An 18,602-nucleotide genomic window follows, 5' to 3' on the forward strand; every position below is an offset into this window, starting at 1 on the left:
AAACAAGAAAAGACAACGAAAATAACTCCACAGTGTGGGAGCGGCTGAGCAAAGGGGCTCAAGAGCCCCGTTACAGATTTTTTGGGGGGTTTAAATACCCTCTAGAGGTTTCCATTGGTTACTTGGTGTACGCCCAGTGTAAATGGAGAGGACACTTCCTGTCATAGCGGAAGTGTTTCCATTGGATTTAGTTCTAGGGAGTCAGCATGAATTGGCCTCCAGACCCCGTTCTCCTGCCTCACTATGTTCAAGAAAATAATTCAATTCAAATCAAAAATGAACATGCACCAAAATTTTATTTCAAGACTGAGGGTAAAAATGAAGACATCTCGTGTAAGTAGAAACAAATCAACAACAAACCTTTACTAAACGATGCGCTACATTAGTGTAGTTAAAGCTCTGGGACAGACAGGCCCAAAATGAAATGGCTCAGACAGAAAAGAGGTTTATTTCCTTCCTTCCTTCTCCTTCACCTTCTCTTCTTTCCTTTCTTTCTTGTCTTGCTGTCACCCAGGCTGGAGTGCAGTGGTGTCATCCCGGCTCATTGTAGCTTGTGCCTTGTGGGTTCAAGCGATTCTCCTGCCTCAGCCTCCTGAGTAGCTGGAACTACGGGTGCTTACCACCATGCCCGGCTAATATTTGTAGTTTTTTAGTAGAGTCGGGAGTTTTGCCATGTTGGCCAGGCTGTTCTCGAACTCCTGACCTCAAGTGATCCACCGGTCTCGGCCTCCCAAAGTGCTGGGATTACAGGAGTGGGCCACCGTGCCCGCCAAGAGGTTTCCTTTCTAACGACCCAGGAGGCCGGGCAGCTCCCGTCCTCCATCAAGTAATTTAGCCACAAAAGCACAAGCAACAAAGGGGGAACATATGTAAATTGGATTTCACCAAAATTTAAAACTTTTATGTCTGAAAGGACACTACCAAGATAGTGAGAGGACTGAACAGACATTCCTCCAATGAAGATAATCAGTGTCAGATAAGCTCAGCATCACGAATCATTAGGGAAATGCAAACTGACACCTCAGTGATACGACGTCACACCTACTGTGCTGGCTGCAATAAAAAGCCCAACAGTCACAGCGGGTTGTGGGGGACGTGAGCGGGGAACGCTGGTACACTGCCAGTGGGAATGGAAAATGGTGCAGTCACTTTGGAAAACAGTCTGTTGTTTCCTCAAAAGGTCAAACAGCAACTCCACTCTTAGGTGTACACCCCAGAGAAATGAAGACAAATGTCCACAAAAACTTAGACATGAATGTTCATAGCAACATTATTCATAATAGCCAAAAAGAGGGAAAAAGCCAATTGTCCATCAACTCATGAATGGATAAACAAAATGTCATATATCCAAACAATGGATACATTGGAATGTATTAGACTATACAATGGACTCTATTCAGGAGTAAAAAAGAAAGAAGGGCTGATACACATTACAAAATGGACAAGCCTTGAAAATGTTACGCTCAGTAAAAAAAGCCAGACACAAAGGCCGTGCATTGAATGATTCCATTTCTATGAAATGTACAGAACAGGCAAATCCACAGAGACAGAAACTAGATTAGTGGTCACCAGGGGTGGAGGGAGGGGGTAACGGGGGTGACTGCTGAGGGGCATCCCCATTTGCTTTTTAGGGTGATGAAAATGTTCTAAACTTGGGGCCAGGCGCAGTGGTTCACTCCTGTAATCCCAGCACTTTGGGAGGCCAAGGCAGGTGGATCACCTGAGGTCAGGTGTTCGAGACCAGCCTGGTCCAACATGGTGAAACTCCGTCTCTACTAAAAATACAAAAATTAGCCGGGCGTAGTGGCACGTGCCTGTAATCCCAGCTACTCGGGAGGCTGAGGCAGGAGAATTGCTTGAACTTGGAAGGCAGAGGTTGCAGTGAGCCAAGGTAGTGTTACTGCACTCCAGCCTGGGCAACAGAGCAAGACTCCATCTCAAAAAAACAAAACACAACAAAACAAAAAAGTTCTAAACTGGATGATGGTGACAGTGGCACAACTCTGTAACTAAACTGAACACCATTGAATTGAACACTTTAAACGGGAGAAGTCTTGCAGCATGATGTCTATATCAATAAAGCTATTTTAAAAAATGAACAAGCCTGATTCAGTCAAGGCCACATGGGTAGTTGCCACCTTGGTCACCATAGGTGGCATCACCTAAGGCTCTCTGGAGCTAGGAGAAGCACATACCTTGTACCAGTCAGACGGAAAAGAGGTTGTGTCCGTGTGTTCCAGCTGGTGGCTCTGGCATGGCAGGATTGTCCAGGACTGGCCGTGGTCACGTGCGCTCTCCATTTCAGAGCAAGGGGGACGGGTGACTAACCCAGCCCCAGGTCAGCGCGTCAGCGGCAGGTGCTATTGGATTCAGGCTGTGGCACCACATCGAGGGGACAAAGAGCACGTCGGTTGTCCCCACCCTGCAGCTCTTGGGGTCCATGTCTTCTCTCTCTGCGCCATGAAGCCAGAGTTCCCATTTCAGTCACTACAATCACCCCTCCTTGCACCAGGCCTTCCGGGTGTGGGGCACGGGCATGTTTACCTCTGGCCTGTGTGGACCGCGGTGGGGAGGCTTGGCCAGCAAGTTGCTGAGCCAAGTAGCTTTTATGGGATCCTGCTGCTCCACAGGAGGATCCGGGAGGCTGAACTAGAGTTAAGTCAGAATCTTTCGGTTCCCCTTCGGGCTGGGCTCCCCGCAGAAACCAGGAACGGGCTGGCCAGGAGGACATGATGGACCGGGAGGAGGTGACAGAGGCAAAGCCAGACCCTTCCTGTTCCATCTTGCAGAGGCTGTCCCAACGCGAGGTGAGGCCAGGTGCCTGGGGGACATCGATGCCTGACCAGAGCCCAGCCTGGACGGCCTTCGAGCAAAGGCTGGGCCCTGGCCGACCGTAACGGCCCAGGAGAATGAGGACACAGGGGAGTCTCGGGGCTGGAGGAGCTGGCTGACTGGATGGTGCCTGACATGGTGCTGAAAACAGGGCAGCAGTCCCCAGAGGCTGAGGGGCCAAAGTAGCCTGTCCACCCAGAGTGGCGAGGCCCACGCCTGTGCAGGAGGCCTGAGGCATGGGGTGGCCTCCCTCACAGCTGTGCCCACCCAGCCCGTGCACAGGGTGATGTGCTCCTATGTCTGGGCAGTGAGCTGGGCCCTGCGGTGAGAGCAGCAGCAGCTCGATTTCACACGGAGCCACTAGGGAGTGGGCCGTTCCCTTGGCCATACCCGTGGGGGACCCAGTTCATCTGTGGAATTCAGAACCCCAGAGTATTTAATCTGCCATCTCAGGACCTCCGCTGGGGAGCTGGGGCAGGTGGGTGGGTGGTCCCGCTGGGCTTCCGTGGTGCACGCCAGAGACCTCAGAATGGAGCGCCCCACTGAGCCAGCGGCTCTGCTTCAGGCCCAAGAGCAGGGAGTAAGAGAGAAGCCTGCTCAGGCAGAACAGGTGACACTCGTGGCGGGGGCTGCACCCCAAACACTTGCCATCCGACTAAGGGGGTGGGGCAGCCCTTCTTTCCTTAGTCCTGGCATGTCGGGTGGGTCAGCTTGGTGGACAGCTGGCCCTGCTGACCCGGGATCCGCCCTGGGTTCCCCATGGCCTGGAGGCAGGAGGAGATGGCCACTGCATCCAGCGTCGCCTCCTGGCGCTGCGGGCCCCTGACGGACAGAGGACGCTCGACCCCTGCCCGCCACCGCCCAGGGAGTCAGCCCGACTCCCAGGCACCCGCCCCTCTCCCTGCCTGGAGCTCAGCTCGCGGGGTTGGCTAGGGAGTGATGGGGAGTGGAATCCAGCGCCACCAGGTCACCCTTCCGGGAGCCTTTTCTCCAGCTGGGACGAGAGGGAATCAAAGGAAAGTAAGACACGGCTCAGGAGGCCCACGCCGAGAGCGAAGAGTAAAGCTCACACTGGCAAACTGGAGCGCGCGGCCCCTCCGCAGAGGACGGGGGCTCAGGAGGCGGGGACGCGCCTGAAAACAGGGCGGGAGCCTTTCCAACCCCCGCGGGCTGCGATGCAGTAGAAAGCGCGGCCGCCTGCACCGGGGATTCTCCAGAAACACAGGCGTGCCTGGGTGTGCGCTCAACTTCCCGGGCGAGGGACGTTTCTGCACTTGCCCTCGGCTTCTGAACTTTGTACTTTGCGAGTGTACTTTGTACTTTGGTCCTGTGTCCCTGCAGACCTGTGACTACACACGCACACGCAGGCGCGCGCACACGCGAACTGACGGCTCGCTGGCGATGCTGGAGGCTTTCACAGCCCCCCTCCGGACGCGTTAAGCTCTCCCAGGTCCCACCCCTGACACCGTGGCACCCCCAGACCCACTGCGCCCTCGCACTCGACGCGGGTCCCTGGGGGAAGCGCTCGCTGCGCCCTCGTCTCCCTTGGAGGAGACACTGGCCCGCCCGGCCGGCCGGCTTCTCCCTCCATGGGGACGCTCGCGCGCACCGCCCGGCAGCGCGGGACTCTCCCTGACGCCTGTCCTCGCGGGCTCGCGGGCCCTCCCACGCGGGGCGCTTCCCTCTGAGACCCGAGCCCAGTCCGGAGGCTCGCGGAGGCCGAGGCGCACTGTGGGGCTCGGCCCGGCCCCTTCCCCGCCCCACCCCGCCCCTCCCCGCCCCACCCCGCCCCCTCGCTCCGCCTCCGGCCTCCTCCGAGAGCTCCAGACCTCCCGACTACTCAGAAGCCCTCGGACTGCCGGGACCGCGCGATGGAGTCGACCGGCAGCGTAGGGGAGGCCCCGGGCGGACCCCGGGTGCTGGTGGTGGGCGGCGGCATCGCGGGGCTGGGCGCGGCGCAGAGGCTCTGCGGCCACTCCGCCTTCCCGCACCTGCGGGTCCTGGAGGCCACGGCCCGCGCCGGGGGCCGCATCCGCTCGGAGCGCCGCTTCGGTAACCGCCCCTCCCGGAGCCCCTCCCGGAACCCAACCGGCTGCGCCCGAACTCGCCGGCCCCAACCTGCCCTGCGCGCAGCTGACCTGCCCGGCCGCCTCACCGGGCTCCCCGAGGGAATCCCCGCTCGCTTAATCCGCCAGAGTTCACCGCCCCGAAACTCAGGGCTCAGAGTTAGTCAGGAGGGCGCCGGCCAGGGAAGGCGACCTACGGCTCCACAAGGCCGCCCTGATTCTGCCCCACGGGGGCCCCCCCAGCCCCGGGGTACGCCCACCCTGCGCCCCTCCCTCTGGTCCACACCGCCCGAAAAGTGCCCTCCTGCGCAGGTGCTCCCCTTAAACTGGGTCTGACAGGGCCCTGCCCTGGGGGACCACAGGGCCCTTGGGGACAGTGTGGTACATCCTCCTTGGGAAGGCCAGCGTGGGCGTGGCCCAGGAGAAGGGCTCGGGGTGACGGTTCTGGGAAAGGGACCTCCAGGTGGCATCTGCTGTCCCCTCGCAGGTGGCGTGGTGGAGGTGGGCGCGCACTGGATCCATGGGCCCTCCCGGGGTAACCCCGTCTTCCAGCTGGCTGCTGAGTACGGGCTGCTGGGGGAGAAGGAGCTGTCCGAGGAGAACCAGCTGGTGGAGACCGGGGGTCACGTGGGCCTGCCCTCCGTGAGCTACGCCAGCTCCGGGGCCAGCGTGAGCCTCCAGCTGGTGGCGGAGATGGCGACTCTGTTCTACGGCCTGATAGACCAGACCCGGGAGTTCCTGCACGCTGCAGAGACCCCGGTGCCCAGCGTCGGGGAGTACCTCAAGAAGGAGATTGGCCGGCACGTGGCCGGCTGGACAGAGGATGCGGAGACCAGGAAGCTGAAGCTGGCCGTCCTGAACTCCTTCTTCAACCTGGAATGCTGTGTGAGCGGCACCCACAGCATGGACCTGGTGGCCCTGGCACCCTTTGGGGAGTATACCGTGCTGCCGGGGCTGGACTGCACCTTTTCTAAGTGCGTGCCTGAGCCCCTGCCCTGCGAGTGCTCCCACCAGGCTCCCGAGGGCCCCGGGGCTGGCTGGGCTCCGCTCTTGCTTGGGTATGGGAGGGACAGGAGACCATTTGTCCTCCCCATTCAGACAGACTGGTTGCTTCTTTCCTTAGTTTTGCTCATTTAAGCCAAAAAAGTTATTTCTGAGAGAGAGTGTTTAAAAGAAGGAAAGGTAAGGCCGGGCGCGGTGGCTCACACCTGTAATCCCAGCACTTTGGGAGGCTGAGGCAGGTGGATCATGAGGTCAGGAGTTCAAGAACAGCCTGGCCAACATGGTGAAATCCCATCTCTACTAAAAATACAAAAATTAGCCGGGCGTGGTGGTGCGTGCCTGTAATCCCAGCTACTCGGGAGGCTGAGGCAAGAGAATTGCTTGAACCTGGGAGGCGGAGGTTGCAGTGAGCCAAGACTGCGCCATTGCACTCCAACCTGGGCGACAGAGTGAGACTCCATCTCAAAAGAAAAAAAAAGAAGAATAGTAAAGACTTTTCTTGCTCCTGTATTTATGAGGGGCTTCAACTGCAGAGGGGGCCAGACAGGCCCTCTCCCTGTGGCAGGGTGGCTGCCAGGTACCAGGTGCAGGTGAGACCCTCCTCGGGCTGTCCCGTCACCCCTGGTGTTGGCCCCAAGGCTCCTGGCCAGGCAATGGGCATTTGTGAGTCAGGAACTCTGTGGTGGTAAGGAGGAAGCCCTGGTTCCGGCAGATTGCCTTGAGAGCTCTGTGCCCACTGAACCCTCTCTTACAGCCTGGAGGGCAGGTGTGAGCATCCTTGAGGTGGAAAACCACAGAGTGGAGCTGCCCTCCATCCTGGCCCTGAGTGATGGAGAGCTCCCCGCAGCTACCTTTGATGCGGGTGGGAGCTCAGAGCACGTATTTCCACCAGTCCTGCCCTTCCAGGGACTGGGCCTCTACGAAACCAGCACTTCCGTCTTCCTAGGGGCTACCAAGGACTCACAAACTGCATGATGGCCGCCCTGCCAGAGGACACTGTAGTTTTTGAGAAGCCCGTGAAGACCATCCACTGGAACGGGTCCTTCCAGGAGGCAGCCTTTCCCGGTGAGACCTTTCCAGTGTCGGTAGAGTGTGAGGATGGAGACCGGTTCCCGGCGCACCACGTCATCGTCACCGTGCCCTTAGGTAGGTCAGGTTTTAAGCCCAAACCCCCATCCCAAGTGCCCCCACCTCTGCCCTTATCCTGCCTCAGTTGGCTCTGGGGCGTTTGCTTGTGTACGGAGCTCACATTTTCGTTCTAGTAAGTTCCAGATAGGTGGAAGGAATGATTCTGTTATGTTTTGTAGCAATTGCATGCTTTGGAATTAAGGGTTTCACCGTAAGAAAAAACGCGAATAAGTATGCGTCCTGCTCGCTTGGAGGTAACCGTTTAGGGTTGGGACGGCCTTGGAGATTAACCACGCCGCACTTTGCTGCAGACAGGAAAAGGCATGAAAAGCCTGGTCTGAAGGTCAGGCCTGGGGTGACCTGTTGAAGGAGCCATGTGTATAATTCTGTTTAATTCTAGATCTGGTGCTTTAGATCTGTCCTTGAGTAGAGGTGGTTTGAAGCTGTTTTATAAAAGGTGGAGATGGTTGAAAACAGAGTTACTAGGATAATTGCTGTCAACTGGACATTTGCTTCCCACGGGTTTCACGCTGCTGTGGGTCTCTGCCTGAGTTATCTCATTGACTCAGGCAGCCTTGGGAGGTGTCTGTCACTGTCCCACATATGACAGATTTGAACATCTAGGCAAGTAGAGAGAAGTCACTTAATTGCCCAAGTTCACAAAGCTAGCGATTGCCAGCACTCACTTGGAAATCTAGGTGTGATTGATGGGTGTGTGATGAAAAGCAAGAGCCTCCGCAGCCCTAACTCCTGTCTCCAAGGGATGGCTTTGCCCTCCCCGGGGCAGGGATGAGCACTGAGACCCCATTGCTGTTTCCCAGAGATGCAGTCATCGTCCACACATGAACATCTGCTGCTGGCTGGGCATGGTGGCTCACGCTTGTAATCCCAGCCCTTTGGGAAGCCGAGGCAGGCGGATCACCTGAGGTCAGGAGTTCGAGACCAGCCTGGTCAACATGATGAAACCCTGTCTCTACTAAAAATCCAAAAATTAGCTGGGCATGGTGGCAGGCACCTGTAATTCCAGCTACTTGGGAGGCTGAGGCAGGAGAATCGCTTGAACGGGGGAGGCAGAGGTCGTAGTGAGCCGAGATGGTGTCATTGCACTCCAGCCTGGGTGACAGAGTGAGACTCTGTCTCAGAAAAAAAAAAAACCAAAAATCTGCTGCTCAGTTTGCCTGTTTTTGTTTTTTGTTTTTTTCTTAATAGAACTTGTCAGTGTTTCCAAATCAGCACACATAGATCTACAGCGGTCTTTTTTGTTTCCCTCCAGTGGCTTTGTTCATTCACGTTTGGAGTAAGTGCTTGCAGGGCCTGCTAAGTGCTGATCACCGGGGACATTGTCAGTAGATACATTGCTACAACTGTGAGCATTTTGTTTATAAGGAGCCAGTTCACAAAAATTAGTCATCGGGTGCCTGTAGTCCCAGCTACTCAGGAGGCTGAGGCTGGAAAATTGCTTGAACCCAGGAGGCAGAGGTTGCAGTGAGCCGAGATTGTGCCATTGCACTCCAGCCTGGGAGACCAGAGCGAAACTCTGTCTCAAAAAAAAAGGAGCGGGTTAATTTGCCACGCAGTGTTTTCTTATCATTATTTCATAAGCATAGATGGAAATTTAGGTGGTCTTCACTTTTTCTATTTCATGTAGTTTTACATGTGCACTTAAAAACACTTGTGTTGGCCAGGCACGGTGGCTCACGCCTGTAATCCCAGCACTTCGGGAGGCTGAGGCAGGTGGATCACCTGAGGTCAGGAGTTCAAGACCAGCCTAACCAACATGGCGAGACCCCATCTCTACTAAAAATAGAAAAATCAGCTGGGCCTGGTCGTGGGTGCCTGTAATCCCAGCTACTTGGGAAGCTGAGGCAGGAGAATCGCTAGAACCTGGGAGGTGGAGGTTGCAGTGAGCCAAGATGGCATCGTTGCAGTCCAGCTTGGGTGACAGAGTGAGAATCCATCTCAAAAAAAAAAAAAAAAAAAGAAGAAAACCCAAAAAACAAAAAAACAAAAAACACTTGGGTGAAAGGTGGGGAACAGAGGCTCACGCCTGTAATCCCAGCAGTTTGGGAGGCCAAAGTGGGAGGACTGAGCCAGGGAGGTCAAGGCTGCAGTGAGCCCTGATCATGGTGCTGCATGCACTCTAGCCTGGGCAACAGAGCAAGACCCTATCTCAAAAACAAGGACAAAAAAGTAAAACTGCTTGTGTGAATGTGTCTGTAGGATAAACACCAGCAGGGGAAATTGCTGGATCCAAGGTCTGGACAGACAGGACTTCCATGGAGGGCTTTATGTGATGTAAGAAGAGTCCAATTCTGAATTCCAGGTTTTCTTAAGGAACATCTGGACACCTTCTTTGACCCTCCCCTGCCGGCTGAGAAGGCAGAAGCAATCAGGAAGATAGGCTTTGGGACCAACAACAAAATCTTCCTGGAGTTTGAGGAGCCCTTCTGGGAGCCAGACTGCCAGCTGATCCAGCTGGTGTGGGAGGACACGTCGCCCCTGGAGGATGCTGCCCCTGAGCTACAGGACGCCTGGTTCCGGAAGCTCATTGGCTTTGTGGTCCTACCTGCCTTTGCGTACGTTTGCTCCCTGAGAAGTTCTGCGAGTGGCTGGCTCATAGGCCTTCATCTGATGGAGGACGCAGCAGTGTGTCCGTTCAGTGCAGGGTATTTCTAGGGGGTTTAATGGGTAGGGATCCCATGAGCGCCCCCCCACCAGGTACTGGCTGCAGCTGGGCCTGACCCCTGCGGGGACAGATGGCGCCCTGCTGTATGCGGGTTGTCAGTGTCCCTCAGGGCCCAGAATGTGTTTGTAGACTTGCAGGCAGGCTCAGTCTTCAGTCAGTGGGAACGTGTTTACTGGAATGTTGCAGGGAGCTGGGGCTTGTAGATACAGAAGAACTTTGAAACACCATCTGCCCATACCTGGGGAGACAATAGTTAAATGGGATGAAATAATGGAAGGAAACATTCCGAGAAGTAATGGAATGGGAGACCCACAGAGGAAGGGCTCACTTGTATGGGCTGGCCCTCTTAGAAACAGCATATCTAGACCATGTGACGATTCAGGAGATAATCCCATGAGTGATGTGGGGATGGAGGGACTGACTTTTCCAGCAAGATTAAAACACAAAGACAGCCTGATGTAGTTAGATGGCAGAAATAATTCCACGTTTCCACTGAGAGATGCCGCAGGAGGGGGCACCAAGTTCTTGTTCTGAAAGACCCGGGATGGGGTGGGATGTAGGGCATGCCGGTCAGATGGTTCATAGTTGCCATCCCCTGGGAGCAGGAGGCTGCAGGCTGCAGACCAGCCCTGCACCTGTGACGGGGGAAGCCTGTGTGTCTCCTTCACACTGAAGAGAAAACTGGCATTTCGGCCAGGTGCGGTGGCTCACGTCTGTAATCCCTGCACTTTGGGAGGCTGAGGCAGGTGGATCACCTGAGGTCAGGGATTCGAGACCAGCCTGGCCAACATGATGAAACCCCGTCTCTACTAAAAATACAAAAAATTAGCCGGTGTGGTGGCACGCACCTGTAATCACAGCTACTCAGGAGGCTGAGGCAGGACAATCGCTTGAACCTGGGAGGCAGAGGTTGCAGTGAGCTGAGATTGTGCCACTGCACTCCAGCCTTGGCAACAAGAGCAAAACTCTGTCTAAAAAAAAAAGAAAGAAAACTGGCATTCCAGGTGTTGAGATAGGCCTGGGTTGCTGGTGGGCAGCCGGGTGGGTGACTGTGTGTAGAGCCACCTGCTCCAGGCCCAGCCCCACCTCCTGTGCTCTCTTGCTTAGGACATCAGTGGGACCCTGAGTGCTTTGGTGGGACCCTGTCTGTGGCATGGGGTGGTAGCTGTCCCATCCTTTTATATACCTGCAAAGGGTTGGGGATCTCAAAGAGCTTTTGTTTATGTGAGTCACATCTGTAAATTTACCCCATGATAAATAAAATATTTTTTTGTTTTTGAGACGGAGTCTCGCTCTGTCCCCCAGACTGGAGTGCAGTGGTGCAATCTTGGCTCACTGCAAGCCCCGCCTCCTGGGTTCACGCCATCCTCCTGCCTCAGCCTCCTGAGTAGCTGGAACTACAGGCACCCACCACCACGCCCGGCTAATTTTTTGTATTTTTAGTAGAGACGGGGTTTCACCGTGTTAGCCAGGACGGTCTCGATCTCCTGACCTCGTGATCCGCCCGCCTCGGCCTCCCAAAGTGCTGGGATTACAGGCACGAGCCACCGCACCCAGTCACCACGTGATAAATTAAAATATTATTTGAGATGATAGTAACAAACCAATTCTATGTTAGCATAAATAACATTTTTAAATGAATATTTTCTTAAAATTTAATGAAGGGTGGCAGCAGTTTTGTCTTTTCTGCAAAACTTTTTTTTTTTTTTTTGAGACGAGGTCTCCCTGTCACCCAGGCTGGAATGCATGGAATGCAGTGACGTGATCTCAGCTCACTGCAACCTCTGCCTCTTGGGTTCAAGCGATTCTCCTGCCTCAGCCTCCTGAGTAGCTGGGATTATAGGTGTGTGCCACCATGCCCAGCTAATTTTTGTAGTTTTAGTAGAGACAGGGTTTTGCCATGTTGGCCAGGCTGGTCTCGAACTCCTGGCCTCAAGTGATCCACCCACCTCGGCCTCCCAAAGTGCTGGGATTACAGGTGTGAGCCACCACGCCCGGCCTTTTCTGCAAAACTCTTCAGTGTTACACTTAATAGAAGACATCTGGGTTCTCAGGCCTCCTCTGCATTCATTCTGTGGTGATGTTTTATTTTGGTTGAAACATAGGAAGAAAATGTGGATCTACATGGATATGTGGTTGGAAGAAGGAGTGATATTTATTTATTTATGAGACGGAGTTTTGCTTTTGTCGCCCAGGCTGGAGTGTAATAGCTCGATCTCGGCTCACTGCAACCTCCGCCTCCCGGGTTCAAGCAATTCTCCTGCCTCAGCCTCCCGAGTAGCTGGGATTACAGGCGCCCACCACCACACCCGGCTAATTTAGTATTTTTAGCAGAGATGGGGTTTCTCCATGTTGGTCAGGCTGGTCTCGAACTCCTGACCTCAAGTGATCTGCCCACCTTGGCCTCCCAAAATACTGGGATTACAGGCGTGAGCTACTGCGCCCGGCCAAAGGAGTGATATTTAAATAGCTTTTGAAATGATTGTGGGTATTCTTTGATACTACATCAAAAGTCAAGATGTAGTAGCAGTTCCTTAAAGGTTGGCCAAATATGAAATCGGAGAGCACACCAGTGAATTTTTTGTCTTCTGTGACACTGAAATCTATTTGCCTGTCTTGCACTTTAAATGGATCTTTTACCTATCCATGACTTTAGTCATTGGAAAATACTAGGCTGGGCTTGGTGGCTCATGCCGGTAATTCCAGCACTTTGGGAGGCCAAGGTGTGCAGATGGCTTGAACTCAGGAGTTCGAGACCAGCCTGGGCAACATAGCAAGACCCAGTCTCTACCAAAAATACAAAAAGCTAGCCAGATGTGGTGGTGCGTGCCTGTGGTCCCAGCTACTGGGAGGCTGAGGTGGGAGGATTGCTTGAGCCCAGGAGGCGGAGGTTGCAGTGAGCTGTGATCAAGCCACTGAACTCCAGCCTGGGCAACAGAGCGAGGCCATGTCTTAAAAAAATAAAAAATATATATATTGGCTCATGTAGTCTTCCAAATGTTGATACATTTCATTATACGATATAAAAAATCAAATTTATTAACATACCACTGATCTCAGAAAAGTCTTTCAGGATTGGGAAGCTGTTATGCTGTTGGTGGCAGAAACAAGCTTTTCTAAAATTGCAGTTTTTGCTTGAGAGCTTAAACTTTGTCATTGTCTATAAATACTATTTGTTAGTTGTTTTCCTGTGATAGAGACACTTTGCTTATTTTCAAGAAAATGTCGCCAAATACCAGACCATGATTTGTCTGACTGGTGCTCTCCTGAGTTCTGAGCCTGTCTGTGAAAGACGCACCAGCCCCGCCTGGAATAGCGTGTGCCGGGCGAGTCCTCCACGGCCACCGTGCACCACGCGCAGCAGGAGTGTTCTATGCGGATCCCGCTTCTCCACGCAGATTATTATTATTTTTTGAGATGGAGTCTTACTCTGTCGCCCAGGCTGGAGTGCAGTGGCGCGATCTTGGCTCACCGCAACCTCCACCTCCCAGGTTCACGCCATTCTCCTGCCTCAGCCTGCCGAGTAGCTGGGACTACAGGTGCCCGCCACCACGCCTGGCTAATTTTTGTATTTTTATTAGACAGGGCTTTACCATATTGGCCAGGCTGGTCTCGAACTCCTGACCTTGTGATCCGCCCGCCTTGGCCTCCCAAAGTGCTGGGATTACAGGCCTGAGCCCCTGTGCCTGGCCCTCCACGCAGATTATTAAAAAGACATGAACTCGAGGATCAAGATTTAATAAAATTAGTAACTTTTACTGCCTTTGATCAAGGACATTCTCAAGTGAAAGCAGCATTTTTATTCATTTTTTAATATATATATTTTAATTTTTATATTCAGAGGCAGGGGTATATGTGCAGGTTTGTTATATAGCTAACCGTGTATCATGGGGGCTTGTTGTACAGATTAGTTCTATCACCCAGGAATTAAACCTAGTACCCATTAGTTATTTTTCCTGCTCCTCTCCCTCCTCCCATCCTCCACTCTCCCGTAGGCCCCAGTGTGTGTTCTCATCACTTAGCTCCCACTTGAAAGGGAAAACGTGCTATCTGCTTTTCTGTTCCTGTGTTAGTTTGCTAAGGATAATGGCCTCCAGCTCCATCCATGTCCCTGCAAAGGACATGATCTCGTTCTTTGACGGCTGCAAAAAGCAGCATTTTGTAACCCGCATGTGCAGTGGTGGGAACGCCTGTAGGCGCATGTAGATCCTGTTGCTGCCTGATTCTGCTAAGGGACGGTTTACCTGCCCTGGCTCTTGCTCAGGTGCAAATGTCGGCCTGGTGGAAACAGCAAATGCCGTCTTAGCGTCTGAAGATGGCTGTGACCTTGAGGGTCCCTGGCAGGGCCTTCGGACCCCCAGGACTTTGCCGCCCACACTCTGCGAACTGCTGCCTGAGGGACGCTCTGTGGGGTGGCTCTTTGTGCCTCTGGGGCCCCTGCTCCATCAGTGGTTCCTTGCTGAGAGACGCGGGCGGAGAGCTGGGCTGCACGCCGTCATCCCAGGGCTCTCTTTCTCCATGCAGGTCTGGTCATCCCAGGGCTCTCTTTCTCCATGCAGGTCTGTCCACGTTCTCTGTGGGTTCATTGCCGGGCTTGAGTCTGAGTTCATGGAGACTCTGTCAGATGAAGAAGTACTTCTGTGTCTCACCCAAGTGCTCCGGAGAGTGACAGGTACTCACCACACACGCCGGTTCCTGCCTCTGCTCATTACTGGTTGATCTCTAAACAGAAACTAGACTTTGCAGAACAGAGAAAAACTAAATTTGGCTGACTCTGTACATCTCCAGGGACCATCCTTCCTCATGTTAGTGGGGTCAGTAACAGTTCTTACCTCCGAGGAACTGAAATGACTTTGCAAACACTTCCTACTTCTGCCACCAAAATAAATGCCGTTGTCCTTGATCAGATTTTTACAGAGGAGGAACCCAAGGCTCGGAAACAGTAGCTGCTGCTGTCACAGCTCCCGGGTCCCGGCCCGCTGCTCTCGGGTCAGAGGCGGCAGGAAGAGCCTCTCCTGACGCACTCTGCTGCTCAGTTTTCTTCCTGCATAGCATCTTTCACGTTAAACTGCTCAGTCTTTAAAAATGACAAAAACAGTTGCAGACCTGTGGGTGAGAGTTCTCGGTTAACATGCAGTGTCTCTGTGGCTCAGGAAACCCACGGCTCCCCGCGCCCAAGAGTGTCCTGCGGTCTCGCTGGCACAGCGCCCCGTACACTAGGGGGTCCTACAGCTACGTGGCCGTGGGCAGTACTGGGGGCGACCTGGATCTGCTGGCTCAGCCCCTCCCTGCAGATGGCACCGGCGCCCAGGTATGTGGCGTGCCCCAGTCGGGGGGCGTGGGTCCCGCTGCAGAGGCCCCACCGAGTCTCGGTGCTGCAGGAGCACTAGCCAGTGACGGGTGGGCTGGGATCCCAGGCTCGGAAGCCATTTTCTTTTTGAAACTAAGAATAATTTTTAAATGTACTGTTTTTGTGAGAATTATACACACACATAGCTTAAAAAGTCAGAGAATTCTGCAGTGCTAACAAAAGAAAATAAAACCAAAATGGCAGGTGGAGCCCCTTTTGCCCTTCTCAGACGGTGCTCCCAGCTGATTCTCATCGCTAAGTTTACTGCATCTCTAAAAACATGTTTCTGCTACCAGGTTTTGAGAAACGTTTCCTGTGCAAAATGTCAAACGTACAAAAGTAGGGAGAACCTTTCAGTGCCCACCAGGCTTCCCCTAAGCCAAGCTTGCTCCCCGCCCACCCCCGCCCTTTCTTATTAAGCATGTGTCACACAGGACATTGTTTCATCTCAGGATATTTTGGTGCCTGTTTCTAAAAGATAAAGACATCCTTGTAAAATACTTAACTATGATGCTGAGGGCAGTGGCTCACACCTGTAATCCTAGTGCTTTGGGAGGCCTAGGCAGGAGGTTTGCTGAGGCCAAGAGTTCGAGACCAGCCTGGGCAACATAGTGAGAGTCGGTCTCCACACACACACACACAAGTAGCCAGGCATGGTAGCATGCACCTGTAGTCCCAGCTGCTCAGGCTTGGGCCCAGGAAGTTGAGGCTGGAGTAAGCTATGACTGCACCACTGAACTCCAGCCTGGGTGTCAGAGCAAGACTCTGTCTCAGAAAACATAAAAATAAAACCATATAACTATGATACCATTTACCCACTTAAAAATTAATAATCATTCCTCAATATGATCCAATATTTAGTCACTGTTCAGTTTTCCAATCAGCTCATGGTCTCTCTTCAGTAAACCTGCTTGGAAATGTTTCTTGAGTTTTCAGTTCCAGGTGCGACTAATTGACTTCTCATTACATCAGATAAGGCTGTAGCTTTCTTCCTCTGCCCACCCGACTCCCAGATCCCTCCCCCACCCTCCCCATATGTGATCCAGGAGTTGAGGCCAGATCACTATTCAGTGTTTACACCCCTTGTTTTCTCTAAAAGCTGTTCACACCTGAGCTGCGGGGTGCAGTCGCTTCCTTTCCCGCCCATTGGTGGATGCGTGTGAGCCGTTTTCCCGCCCGTTGGTGGATGCGTGTGAGCCATTTTCCCGCCCGTTGGTGGATGCGTGTGAGCCGTTTTCCTGGCTGTTGATGGATACATGTGAGCTGTTTTCCTGCCCATTGGTGGATGTGTGTGAGCTGTTTTCCTGGCTATTGGTGGGTACGCGTGAGCCCTTTTCTCGTCCGTTGGTGGAGGTGTGTGAGCTGTTTTCCTGTCCATTGGTGGATGTGTGTGAGCTGTTTTCCTGGCTATTGGTGGGTACGCGTGAGCCCTTTTCTCGTCCATTGGTGGAGGTGTGTGAGCTGTTTTCCTGCTTCTTGGTGGATGCTTGTGAGCCATTTTCTGTGTTTCTTTGCCCAGACCCTGCTGTCTGAATTGCATCCCCATTCTAACCCTGGCTCTTCTTTGCAGCTCCAGATCCTGTTTGCGGGGGAAGCCACACATCGCACGTTTTACTCCACGACGCACGGGGCTCTGCTGTCGGGATGGAGGGAGGCCGACCGCCTCCTCAGTCTGTGGGCCCCGCAGGTGCAGCAGCCCAGGCCGAGGCTCTAGCTGGGCCCAGCCTACTCTGTTCCACCCGTGTCGGGGGAGGCTGGGACCCTCATTTCCTCTGACAGATTTCAGACTGGCTTGAGATTTGGGGATGTTAATGAGGGTCCTCTGGTTTTTGGTAACCGGGGCCACCTTCTCAGTTCTTGTGTCTGTTATTGGAGTCTGGCCAGGGTTGACTTGAGCTGAGACACCAGATGCTTATGGAGATGCTGGACACATAAAGCAAGTTACAGCCACAGCGTCCAGAGCCATCTTTCCTGCCTTGAGGCTGTCCTGTCCTTCCTGCCTTGGGGCTCCAGCATCTGCTGCTGTTGTCTTTGTCTTGCTCCGGGCCCAGGTTGCACAGGGCCCTGTGTCTCCAATCCCCACAACCACACATGGCCCCACACTCTGGGTTCCCTGAACTCTGGGTCCTGTAGTTGCTTCTCATGCCCCTGCATTCTCGTGGCTGCTGCCTGGGATGACAGCATAGCTGACAACCCTCCTCTTGCTCATCAACTGATGCTGCATCAGGCGCCCACTTCACAGGTTCGCAGGGCACTGGGGAGATGAGGGGTGCCCTGCCCTGCCCTGAGGCTGGGGGTTTTCTGGAGGAAGTGAATACATAATAAGGCCTGAAAAGAGAAACGGTGCCCAGCCCATGGGAGCCAGGGTGTGTGTGGGGTGTGGGCAGTGCTGGGGTGAGTGTGCTGGGTGCTGGGGGGTGTTGGGGTGGGGGCAGTGCTGGGGTGCTGGGGGGTGTTGGGGTGTGGGTAGTGTTGGGTGCTGGGGGGTGTTGGGGTGAGTGTGCTGGGTGCTGGGGGGTGTTGGGGTGGGGGCACTGCTGGGGTGCTGGGGGGTGTTGGGGTGTGGGTAGTGTTGGGTGCTGGGGGGTGTTGGGGTGAGTGTGCTGGGTGCTGGGGGGTATTGGGGTGTGGGCAGTGCTGGGGTACCAGGTGGTATTGGGGTGAGTGTGCTGGGGTGCTGGGTGGTATTGGGGTGAGTGTGCTGGGAGTCCAGCTTCTCTCCGGCCCCTCCACCCCAGCCTGGATCTGCAGGGCTCCTCTCTTCTCACCCTCTGGTCTCTGTTCAAATCGCCCCTCCTAGGGTGTTCCCTGACCCCCACCCTCCCGAGCCCCAGCCTCCCTCTGTAGCCAGCAGCCCCACCTGCATTTGCTGTGTCACCAGACTGGTCTCTCTGGGGACACCTGCCCATCAGACGCCTGTGAGAGAAATTCAGATTCCACAGGGTTTTATTGTGGTTTTGTGCTCCTAGGACCATGAGGGAATGCAGCTTCCTTAAACTACAAAAATCTTTATCGTTAACATTTAGGGTTTCATCAATTCTGTATCCCAGGGAGAAAGGCAGCAAGACCCAGGCTGCCCCCTCTGGGTGTGAGGGACCAGCTTGGTGAGGAGGGGGCTTGGGGGCATTGACCTAGCAGGAGGCCCTGACTGCCCCACTCAGCCCAGAAACCACCTGGGAGGCTTCTGTCTTCCTCGGAGGGGCCACTCTCTCATGCCCAAAAATGTTTACAGCTAGGCGTTAGGGTATTAGGTGGTTTAAGAACATCAGAACCATGGCAATATTTTTGTACTTAGAATTTGAGCATGTTTGGTATTTTCAGTAGCTTGTTTAAAAAATTCCAGTAGAGGCTGGGTGCCATGGCTCATGCCTGTAATTCCAGCACTTTGGGAGGCTGAGGTGGACAGATCACCTGAGGTCAGAGTTCGAGACTAGCCTGGCCAACATGGCGAAACCCCATCTCTACTAAAAATACAAAAAAATTAGCCGGGCGTGGTGGTGCGCACCTGTAGTCCCAGCTACTCAGGAGGCTAAGGCGG

The 18,602-nt window shown here is 54.0% G+C and overlaps 1 protein-coding gene across 5 annotated transcripts; it reads left to right on the plus strand.

Moving 5' to 3' along the window:
* Positions 1–4,196: 4,196 nt before the first annotated feature.
* On the plus strand, positions 4,197–17,016 carry PAOX (polyamine oxidase). 5 transcript variants are annotated; one of them, XM_008969298.4, is made up of 8 exons: positions 4,240–4,884; positions 5,386–5,872; positions 6,847–7,046; positions 9,352–9,604; positions 14,274–14,386; positions 14,868–15,025; positions 16,164–16,322; positions 16,635–16,772. In XM_008969298.4, the coding sequence occupies exons 1-7, from the start codon at positions 4,704–4,706 to the stop codon at positions 16,311–16,313; spliced, it is 1,542 nt and encodes a 513-aa protein (XP_008967546.3). In that variant the 5' UTR covers positions 4,240–4,703; the 3' UTR covers positions 16,314–16,322; positions 16,635–16,772. The 5 variants fall into 5 exon arrangements, with proteins under 5 accessions (XP_034807361.1, XP_008967546.3, XP_054949500.1 ...); XM_055093525.2 differs by lacking the exon at positions 16,164–16,322 and having other exon boundaries at positions 4,273–5,148; positions 16,635–17,016; XM_003816251.5 differs by lacking the exon at positions 16,164–16,322 and having other exon boundaries at positions 4,309–4,884; positions 16,635–17,016.
* Positions 17,017–18,602: the final 1,586 nt, after the last annotated feature.

The sequence above is a fragment of the Pan paniscus genome, chromosome 8 (genome assembly GCF_029289425.2).
Source record: "Pan paniscus chromosome 8, NHGRI_mPanPan1-v2.0_pri, whole genome shotgun sequence".
NCBI classification, from domain to species: domain Eukaryota; kingdom Metazoa; phylum Chordata; class Mammalia; order Primates; family Hominidae; genus Pan; species Pan paniscus.

What these genes read in the sequence shown, in the direction of transcription:
- PAOX (XM_055093525.2), top strand. Translation starts at nt 4,704, where the DNA reads ATGGAGTCGACCGGCAGCGTAGGGGAGGCCCCGGGCGGACCCCGGGTG. An exon ending in CTGGACTGCACCTTTTCTAA is followed by an intron (nt 5,873 to 6,846) that starts GTGCGTGCCTGA and finishes CCGTCTTCCTAG; the next exon opens with GGGCTACCAAGGACTCACAA. An exon ending in CAGATGGCACCGGCGCCCAG is followed by an intron (nt 15,026 to 16,634) that starts GTATGTGGCGTG and finishes TCTTCTTTGCAG; the next exon opens with CTCCAGATCCTGTTTGCGGG.